The sequence below is a fragment of the Oncorhynchus nerka genome, linkage group LG7 (genome assembly GCF_034236695.1).
Source record: "Oncorhynchus nerka isolate Pitt River linkage group LG7, Oner_Uvic_2.0, whole genome shotgun sequence".
Lineage (NCBI taxonomy): Eukaryota > Metazoa > Chordata > Actinopteri > Salmoniformes > Salmonidae > Oncorhynchus > Oncorhynchus nerka.
The window spans coordinates 52,986,866-52,998,273 of NC_088402.1; the positions used below are offsets into that span (position 1 = coordinate 52,986,866).

At 42.3% G+C, this 11,408-nt stretch overlaps 1 protein-coding gene and 1 pseudogene across 1 annotated transcript in view; both read left to right on the forward strand.

The window, feature by feature from the left end:
• Window positions 1-3,672, forward strand: part of LOC115132601 (nuclear receptor coactivator 3-like) — a 43,320-nt gene extending 39,648 nt beyond the window's left edge. The window contains 1 exon segment of the mRNA XM_065020598.1: window positions 25-3,672. Coding sequence (XP_064876670.1) covers window positions 25-36 — 12 coding nt within the window. The 3' untranslated portion in view covers window positions 37-3,672.
• Window positions 3,673-6,903: 3,231 nt separating this feature from the next.
• The window catches only part of LOC115132602 (RNA-binding protein 38-like), a 31,607-nt pseudogene continuing 27,102 nt past the window's right edge, over window positions 6,904-11,408 (forward strand).

Below are 11,408 nucleotides of genomic sequence, written 5' to 3' on the forward strand. Positions count from 1 at the left end.
CCCCATTACCTCTGTTCCTTACAGAAATATTGCTGAACCTGAGACCGAGGCGTGTGGTGGAACAGAAACAGACTCAATGTGATCCTTTTCAGAGAGAGGAGTGCAGTGCTCAGTGTGTGCCGGACCAAATGTACGTGTGAGTGGTATTCTACTCCCACCAGTTGGGGGTGCTGTTCCTCTGAACTCAAGGACAGTCTCACAAAACAAGACCGAGGACACACTCTATTCTACATGCACTTACATGAGACACGCCATGACCCACCAACACACACACACACACACACACACTCAAAAACAGTCACGTATGTAAAGCGGAGACGCACTGTGACACACACACACACACACACTCAAAAACAGTCACGTATGTAAAGCGGAGACGCACTGTGACACACACACACACACACAAACTGACAGATACACAACTGTTTCATTCCTCCATCAGTCTTTAGTGATGTAGTTTCATTAGTCCTCTCTCTGGGTTCTATGTCTCTGTACTGGACACACGCCACTCGCTGGACCAAACAGACTGAAGCGGGGGGGACACCCAACTAATAATGATCTGGCTCTGACAGACACGGACGGGGGGACGGATGGACAGACATGAGAAGACATCCTCTCGTGGGATGTAACTAACGCTTTGTTCACCCTATGGGCATGGGAATTCTCTCTCTGCTTCGGAACACTGGAGGAAGTATTCCCTAGTTCTGGTCCTGAAGGACCACTGTGTATGCAGTGTATCCCATCCGGTCTCTGAATCCACTCTTAATGAATGACCTAATACATATGATGTAGTCCCATTGCTGGAGAAGGTGGGAGTTGCTTGTAATCACTGACACAGGGTCAGCTATTTTCACATCCCCCTAATAGTTCATATTAGGGACACTGATCCTAGATCTGTGGTCATGGGCAACTTCTACCTCTATAAGATTGCTATAAGACTATGCTGATGAGCAGGCCTATAGTCAATGAAACAACTCAGAAGTAAGTAATTGAGGGTCAGTATACATACACAGTGGTCCTGCAGGAGACTGGGTTAAGGTACGACAGAAATAAATACTAGTTGGCTGTGATTGCACTTTACGGAAAGGCTGTCGTCAAAAGGATTGTGGAAATATTTCTTGGTCATAGAGGCCTTTACCCAAGAATGAAAATCTTGTTTTGCTTTTGTGTGTGTCGGAGGATGGGGACTATTTTGATTGGAAATGGATTACCATGACGATCATTATTCTAAATGGTTAACCAATTGAAAGGCAGTAAGCACAGATTTTATAGAACACTTTCTTCTGCAGTGTGTTGATTATGGGAAAGTTAGTGGATTTCAAAGGTTCTGATGATTAAATTCGATCCTTAAAATGTGCTGACCTATTTCAGAGAGCAAAATTACCCTCAATATCTATACAACTATTCATAAATGATCATTTAAAAAAAAACATGAGTATATTGTATTTTTAAGGAGGAATTCGTCAGATTTACATTCTTGGTTACCTCATGGAACACTTGATAGCGATTTTTGCCAGTTATTGAATGAGTTCATTCCTAAAGTAATCCACACACTGTGAAAGAAAGGGTATCCCTGATTTTAATGTATGTTTATGCAGATTTCTAGCAATAATCTTTTGTCTTGGTTCTCCTGTGAGGGCAAAGTGAAGCATCATTTACTCAAAGTCAAAGCGATGGTACTGCAGTATTAGGATGCGACTCATCTTGTTTGGATTTTTAAATGTTTTGTCTGTGAATATAAATTGTACATACGCTTCAAATGTATTATATATATATATAAATATATGCTTTTGTAGGTCACATACTGTTTTTGCACAGATTGTCAGGCTAGATATTTAAAGTATAATTTTCTTATTATGTCGTAGGTCAAAACAGCTTTTATTTTCAATACTTCAACCATGGGTGAAAAACAAGGGGCTATTTCTCTGATCAATACTGAAATACTTTGGCTCGATTTCTCTCAGAAAGCTACAACTGCCACTTTTGTTCTCACAGAAAACACTTTTTTTTTTTTTTGTGATCTATAAATCATACATTTCTCTTTTTCAAAGACATTGTGTATATTTAGAGATGCTTGTGTGATCCTGTCATTTTCTATTAATAGATTTGTTTTGTTTTGTTTTAAGAGCAATCAAACACACACAATGCCTGAAGAGGTTTCATGTGATTGTGTTAGACTTATGAGGGTCCATGTTTCTTACCAGTGTGTGGATTGATATTTTTTAGATAGGGCCCTATGAGTCCAATGGCTCTAGTACTCAGGCTCCCAAGTGGTCTAAGACACTGCATCTCAGTGCAAAAGGCATCACTGCAATACCTGGTTCAAATCCAGGCTGCATCACATCCGGGTTGTGATTGGGAGTGCCATAGGGTGGCGCACAGTTGGCCCAGCGTTTGGCGGGGTAGGCCGTCATTGTAAATAAGAGTTTTTCTTAACTGACTTTGCTAGTTACATAAAGATTAAATAAAAAAAATAAAAATAGTTCCATTCCTTATAATTCCATACTCTATAATTGGCCAGGCTACTTAACAGCGACTATGTGCACACAGGTATGCTATTATAGACAACTCAGAGTCGTGACAATATCAAGACTGCTTCTCTAGTTTTCTCCCCTTCCGTTGGGCACAGATGCTGGTTTGTGGTGGTCGGTTTTTACTGTATGTGGGCAGTAACTAACACTGCGGTTAGTTATATTTGTGGCTTCGCTTTGTCAATAGGAAGAGTCAGCTCATGTTGAGGAAGGCTGTAAACTAGAGGGTTATTTGGATTTCCCTCTCTCTCTGTGTCTGGTTTGAAGGTTATTTTGGGACATTTTACATGGTTTTATGTTGAACCTTGATTTTGCATTTACATTGTAGTATTTTGTGTGAAGCTTTGTGAGAAAATCTTTTAAGACATGCTCAATCCAAAGATGTTTGTTTTGTCATTCTGCAGTGCTTAGAAACCGGTTGTAGATGGTGCAAGTACTCTATTAGTGTGTGCATTTCTCTGCTGCACAACCTACATGTAAATCTGTTTTTCTTTGTGTGTGTGTGTGTGTGTTCCCATTCATACACCACATAGAGTTAACATGGGTCTGATTCTGCTGAAGTGATTTTAATCTTGTTTGTAATTGTTGTTTTATTTTCTTGATTTTTATCTCTTATAATGTATGGCCAGTTCAAAGTTGTGGTGCGCGAAACAGTTCTTTCATGAGATTGACCACTCAGAAAAGAAGCTATTTTAGTGGCACTAACCTGAGGTAGAACGTCTGACGATAAGAGACTATCCCATGGACTCTAAACTATTTACAATGGCTTCAATGCTGAAGACGGCTATCTTGTCTTTTAACACAATGGAGAGTATCTTTAAGCTGTTTGATGGAAACTTCATTACATCATGGAGTAGCCTAGAGTGATTTTTTTTTGTTTCAGTCTTGATGAAGTATATAAAAAAATATTTGCCTACTGAATATTCAAAATAACTGTTTTCTGTGCTTTTGCTTAAAAAAAAAAGATTCCTCTTGATGTATCTACCCTTTGATTAAATGGAAAGAATAATGGAAAGAATAAAATAACACTTGGGGGGGGGTATACGGTCATAATTTCAGGATGTAAATTACTGTCGCATTTTTTCTTACTTGTTTCTTGATGTTAATATTGATGTAAATACAAATTTATATTTAAACATTACATTGTGTGTGTGTTGTGTTTCATTGAAGTAACATTACGTTTCAAAGTTCCAAATTAGCTTGGCCAGGGGGAAGGGAATGAGATTTTGGGTTAGAGGGTAAAGCACTGGACTAGATGATAAAGAATAGGGCCACTTATCATATGCGTACAAATGATGTCTGGAGACTGAGGGTCTGCGTGAACTAGGGGCCCAGAGGTGAGAGAGTGGGAGGAGGTGAGAGTTGTCTCTGATGGGGGGGTGGTTGGGTTATTGTATGGTGGGTCAAGAGGAAGATGGTGGGTACAGTTGGCTACAGAGGTGCCAGCACATGTCATTTGGAATATGGGGTCTCCTTGCCACTGTACTACAGTGGTAATCTCAACCCTTTTCAAACAAAAGATGAATTTGAGACTAAATGCACACCAAGATCCTATCGCTGTCATCAAAAAACGAAATGTCTCTGCCCTTCTTTGTCTCATTGTTTAGTAGGCCTACTGAAGGTCAGAACATTTGATTGAATTGGCCTCTCCACATGTCCTTTTCCCACACAGAGAGGGAGAGAGAACCAAAAAATGTGTGCAGGGTAGTCATGCACCCCTAAAAATCTGAATGGGCACAAAGTATGTGAAAATGGCCTGGGGGTGGTCCGGAGGGGGTCAGGAAGTTGGAGAATTTAGAATTTTTCAAACACCTGAAACTGCTTTTTTTGCCATAATCATTATGCTTAATTCTATGTAAAAATTAAAAATAAAAGATTTTTGTGCGTATCTAAGCATACCTGTCTGTAACTAAATATACTTCTCTGCATCTATGTTCAAATCTGGATAAAAGATTGAAAGAATGTGAGTCTTATTCAGTACATTTAGTTTTTGCTTGCTTTTCTGAAGTCTACCAACCTTACCAGCAGGCATGCCAGCTAAGATAGTTAGACAAGCTAGCTACTCTAACTTGATTGATGGCCTGAAATGGGTTCTTGGTAGCTAGTTCTGAGGTTTGGAGATAGGTTACCAATCTGGGCTAGCTAAAGCTTCATAAAATTCCTAGGTGGCTAGTAGTTTTACAGAGAAACAACATTATTTTTTTTCTTAACAGAACATATCTGAGGGGTCACGTGTCCCCTACGGGCATGACGCCTATGTGTGTCAGTGGAGGCTGATGAGGGGAGGACTGCTCATAATAATGGCTCGGAGCAAATGAAATGGTCATGTGTTTGATGCATTTAATACCATTCCGCTCCAGCCCGTCCTCCCCACTTAAGGTGCCACCAGTGTGTGTGTGTGTGTGTGTGTGTGAGAGAGAAAGAGAGAGTGTTTGTGTGGACCCTGACAGTGAATCTCAGTAATACAACAATAAGGTCCAGTTGCCAGGACCACAAATTCCATCTAGACAGCGTTGCCCTAGACCACACAAAAAAACGATATATACCTTGGCCTAAACATCAGCACGACAGGTAACTTCCACAAAGCTGTGAATGATGCAAGAAGGGGCTTCTACGCAATCAAAAGGAACATACATTTTGACATCCCAATTAGGATCTGGCAAAAAAATACTTGAATCAGTTATAGAATCAGTTATGGTTGTGAGGTCTGGGGGTCCGCTCACCAACCAAGAATTCACAAAATTGGACAAACACCAAATTGAGACTGCATGCTGAATTCTGCAGCAACATCCTCTGTGTACAACACCAAATAATGCATGCAGAGCAGAATTAGGATGATACACCTACAGAGAGATTAACGTAAAGAAGAGTCCCCTAAGCAAGCTGGTCATAGAGCTCTGTTCACAAACAGACCCCACAGAGGCCCAGGACAGCCACACAATTACACCCAACCAAATCATGAGAAAACAAAAAGAGAATTACTTGACACATTGGAAAGAATTAACCAAAAAACAGAGCAAATTGGAATGCTATTTGGCCCTAAATAGAGTACATAGTTGCAGAGTACCTGACCACTGTGACTGACCCAAAATTAAGGAAAGTTTTGACTATGTACAGACTCAGTGAGCATAGCCTTGCTATTGAGAGAGACCGCTGTAGACAGACCTGGCTCTCAAGAGAAGACAGGCTATGTGCACACTGCCCACAAAATGAGGTGGAAACTGAGTTGCACTTCCTAACCTCCTGTCAAATGCATGACCATATTAGAGACACATATTTTCCTCAGATTACACAGACACGCAAAAAAATCAAAAATAACTCAAATTTTGATAAACTCCCATATCTATTAGGTGAAATACAACAGTGTGCCACCACAGTAGCAAGATTTGTGACCTGTTGCCACAAGACAAGAGCAACCAGTGAAAAACAATCACTGTAAATACAACCCATATTCATGACTATCTATTTTCCTTTTTGCACTTCAACTATTTGCACATTGTTACAACACTATAAATAGCCATAATATGATGTGTAATGTCTCTATACCTTTGATACTTTTGTGAGTGTAATGTTTACTGTTAATTTCCGGTTGTTTATTTCACTTCGGTTTATCCATTCCACTTGCTTTGGCAATGTAAACATATGTTTCCCATGCCAATAAAGCCCTTTGAATTGAGCGGGAGAGAATACATGGTCACCTCAACATTACAACCTTTTATCTGGTCTTTCCTGTGAATGGTCACCCCTGGCGTGCGCTTTTGTCTTTAATCGTCTCAATTTCCTCTCACCTCAACTGACGTTTTATGGGCGTTACTGTCTCTCTAGCCAAGCCTTTTGCGCTTGCTGTAGCCCTTAATCAAAAGTGAAGGTGATGTTTTATGGTCAGCAACCTGGAACTTATAAAATGACAGCAACTCAGAATAAACCAGTCCCATGAACATGGGCGCCAGTTTCCATGTTACTTGGAACCAGGTCCACACCGTTTCAATTCATTGTAATACGTTTATTATCATGTAGTCGTATGTCTTAGAACTCGACATAGTCCCGAAAGGCTGAAAACTCCTACATGAGTCGAATCAAAGCCTAGGCTATTAGCCAACACGTTAAGATGACCTATTGATCACGGTCAAGTATGTTCATTTGGATTCGTTGCAGCATAAAACGGTGTTCTTTGTGTCTTCAAAAGACAAAGACAGGTGTTAGGAGAACGTAAGGGTGCAGCTGTGAGGGCGTGAGCTGCGGAAAGACGTCACATATAAAGTTCACAGGGGGCGTTGCTTCGCTTATGTATTGGCCAAAAATGGAAGTGGGCGTGTCTGAAACTCCCCTAATATAAATATATATCCCCCCCCCCTCTCGTGAGATATTTCGAAGGAGTATTCAAGACACCTGTCAAGAAGGACCTGGAGTGTAGCCCGTACGTTGGTCGCCCTGCTTCGATATAACTCAAAGCATGGAATAAATAAGTATTTTTTGCATCGATACAGCCCGGACGAATCAAGCCTGATTGCCGCTTGAAAACCAAACCATTGCGCATTTAAATCTTCCATCTCTCCAGCACCAGTTGTGTTGTTTAGAACTTTGATATACCGACTGTGACTGTTTATATTGTGTGTTTTTTCCCAATAGACGGTTTAGTTTTTCCATTCGGACGCAGCCGGACAAATGCTTTTCCATCAATTTGTTAACGGAGGTCTGGAGACAATGCACCCCACTATTCAGAATGACACTACTTTCACTAAGATTTTTGTCGGTGGTTTACCTTATCATACCAACAATGCATCCCTTCGAAAATACTTCGAGACGTTCGGGGATATTGACGAGGCCGTTGTGATAACGGACAGACAAACCGGGAAATCCCGAGGATACGGCTTTGTAAGTGTATCCTACTTCATCTAACACGCTGTGCAATACCCCCTTCCAAATCCTCCATAACCTTCCTTTGGCGGGACACGACGCGTAATCAGGCTGACTGTCTGCTGTTATTTTCTGCCCGTGTTCTTTGTTTAGAAACCATTTCACTTGACTGTAAATGTAGCGTATTGTAGGTTACCGGAAATGGACTACTGTAACGTGTGAGAAAGTGTGTGAGTAGTGCGCTACAGAGCGCGATCCAAAGTGTCAGTTATTGAGCGCACAATATTTTGTTCCCTTTGGTGTCAAAACTCAGTGGTATCATGTAGCTTCATTGATATGTATTTTGATTACACTTTATATTACAAAAGCCTTATAACAAAGTTACTACATTGTAACCAACGATGAAAGTGCCTTGTGACAGATAAGAAGGACCCAGATTAGATTTTCTATCACAGGATACTTTCACAAACGGTTCCCCTAGCCACCTCGAGTTAGGCCACTGTAATGCTTACCCAACCACTTTGAATTGAGAACATATTGAAAGTGAGGCTAAAGTTTCAGTTATGTTTTACTGGGTAGGCTGGGCCCACTGCACGTTTCCCACACCCAACTGTAAAACCATTACTTTTCCTTTACATTTTCTGTATGGATCTGTACATGTGCTGCTGACATTCCCTTCTGTATTGGGCTGAAGGTGCTTGTGTAATCTGCAAAGCAAAGAGCACTGGTTCTTCACTTGGTGTTGCACACTTTGTTTTCGGCCAACAAGGATGTGCAGTGTTTGTGGCGTTGCAGTCACATGTTTTATCATGAGTAGATTATCTCTTACAAAGTGTAACATCAATTATCTCAGAGTCCTGAATAACAACCCGCTCCCTCTCCAATCACACACACACACACACACACACACACTTCCTCATACACAGACAAATACACACACACACACTTCCTCTCATACACAGACAAATACACACACACACACAATGATGAACAACATTAAATATATGTGTATAATGTGAGCGTGAGGGTTTTATTTGCTCAGAAATATATCACACTAATTTGCACGCAAGTTTATTTACACAGTTCAGAACAGTGTTTTTAACCATGTGTAAAAGGTAGTTGTAGTACGAATAGTAGGGGAAGATAAGTAAACAGAAAAATATTGGTTGTATTTACACTGATTGCCCTGTTTTCATCGCAACAGGTCACATGTTGCTGCTATGATTGCACATTGCAATTGCGGTATTTCACCTAACAGATAAGGGAGTTTATCAATGTTTGATTTGTTTTCAAATTCTTTGTGGGTCTGTGTGATCTGTGGGGGATATGTGTCTCTAATATGGACCTACCTTTGGCAGGAGGTAAGGAAGTGCATCTCAGTTTCCACCTCATTTTGTGGCAGTGGGCACATAGGCAGACCTGGCTCTTAAGAAAAGAAGGCTATGGCAGCCTCTCTCAATAGCAAGGTTATGCTCACTATGCTTTTTAAAATTTTGGGTCAGTCACAGTGGTCAGGTATTCTGCCGGGAGCCGGCTGAGGTGCGGGAGCCTGACGAGCCAGGGCCATTGGAGCCTGACAAAGCAGCCGAGGCATTGCAGCCTGCCGAGCCAACCAAGTCTTGCGAACCTGATGAGCCAGCTGAGGCATGGGTTCCTGACAAGCTAGCTGAGGCATCCTCGGTAGATTCGGCAACGGATGCTTGACTGGACAACCGGGTCTTGTTACTTGATAAACCTGCTGAGGCATGGAAGCCTGGCGAGCCAGCTGAGGCATCCCCGGAAGCGGCACCCGGACCCGACGTCACCTAGACTCACAAAAAAACTCCCTGATGCTCTACTTTGGTGAGGCGTTATTCTGTAACGGACCCCAAACCTCACAACAATGGAGAGCAATGGGTTCTATAACTGATTTGAAGTATTTTTAAACAGATCCTAATGCTTGGGATGTCGAGTTTTATGTTCCTTCCTGCCTTGCCTCTTAGATCGTTCACAGCCTTTGGTTTAGGCCGAGGTAGGTATAATTCTTTGTGTGCTCTGGGGCAACGGTGTCTAGATAGAATTTGTGTTTGTTGTGCTGGCAACTGGACCTTTTTTTGGAATGCCATCATTTTTGTCTTACTGATTTACCGTCATGGCCCAAGTCAACCAATCTGTGCAGAAGATCTCGGTGCTGTTGTAGGCCCTCCTTGGTTTGGGACAGAACCACCAGATCATCAGCAAACAGTAGATATTTGACTTCAGAGTCTAGTAGGGTGTGGCCGGGTGCTGCAGACTGTTCTAGTGCCCTCACCAACTCATTGATATAAGACTCTAGCCAGTTTATTAGGTAAACCCATCTAGTACCGGGTTGGACCCTTTACACCCAGAATTATTTGGGGCTTGGTTCAATCTTGCTCAATTGGTATCATAGGGCCTCACTTGTGCCAGGAAAACATTCCCCACACCAGTCACCACTGCCACAAGCATGCACCATTGACACCAGGCAGGAAAGGTCCATGGACTCCTGCTGCTTATGCCAAATCCTGACTCAGCCATCAGCATGACGCAACAGGAACTGGGATTCGTTTCTCTACTTCTCAATGGTCCAGTGTTGGTGATTGTGTGCCCACCAGAGCCCCTTCTTGTTTTTAGCTGATAGTAGTGGAACCCGGTGTGGTCACTTGCTGCAATAGCCCATCCTTGACAAGGATCCACGAGTTGTGTTCTCCGAGATGCCGTTCTGCACACCACAGTTGTACTGCGGCGTTATTTTTCTGTATGTGGCCCGCCTTTTAGCTTGCAAGAATCTTACCATTCTCCTTCGACCTCTCCCATCAACGTGCTGTTTTCGCCCACAGGACTGCCGCTGACGGGATGTTTTTTGTTTGTCGTTCCATTCTCGGTAAACCCTAGACACTGTCGTGCGTGAAAAGCCCAGGTAGACAGCTGTTTCTGAGATACTGGATCTGGCGCACCAGGCACTGACGATCATGCCACACTCAAAGATGCATTGGTCACTAGTTTTGCCCATTCCTAACGTTCAATCGTACGCACACTAACTGAATGCCTCAATGCCTGCCTGTTTTATATACTGTAGCTATTTGTGTTGTTTGTTTAATGTGTTCCAATTTCGCCAGAAGTGATTTGGTTCTATACATTCACATTGAGCTGTTTTCTGACATGCTGTTCCTTCTTTTTTTCTTAGCGTATTTCGGTTCTGTTTTAGTGAAGATGTAAATTCTGGTTTTCTGGGTCTCTAAGTTTTTGGTTGGATAGGTTTCTTAATACTGGATTTGCATTCTTCATCAAATCATTTCTCATTGTTAGTTTTCTTAGGTTTTTTCGGTGGACTTTTTAGAATTTGATATGTTAGCTAATACTGTAGGTCAAATATACTGTTCTGTGTCTATTCCCTGTTTCACACCTAGTAGTTTGGTGGATGTGAATACCAGCTCTCTGTAACCTAGAGGGCAACCAGTGGGTCTGTCTCCTCTATACCATATTTCTTGCAGGGTGACAATGTCTGTATTTCTGATTTCTTTGGTGGGGTCTGGGTTCCTTCTCTTTAGGCCAAAAGCTTACTCATGGGGTAGCTCGTCTGTGGGGGGGGGTGGACCTACTCACTTTGGGTGGAGGAGTCATCACCAACAGAGCTTCTCCTGCTGTGCTCTCTCTTTTATTCTGTGAAAGTCCTGTTGGAAGTGTTTGATGTTGCCCTGCATGGCCACTGTTCCAGGCTGTCTCAGTTTCAGGGTCCTCATTTTTCACTATTCAGATTTTCCACCCTCTGCCTCTGATAGAGGGGTAGTGTGCTTATGTTCCCAGTCTTGTAATCGTCCACAAATAGGGTCTCTGGATTGTCCCTGAGGAGCTTCTGTTTGTACTGTTTTTCGTGCAGTCTCTCTCCCTTTGTTCCCCTCCTACTCCCTTTCTCTCTCTCTCCCCCTCCCCATTTATAGCTCAATGCTCTCTTTCCCTCCCTCCCTCTCTGGGGTAGGCTGTGTGTTGTGTGTTAGCAGAAGGTAATCCCCTGGTCACAGA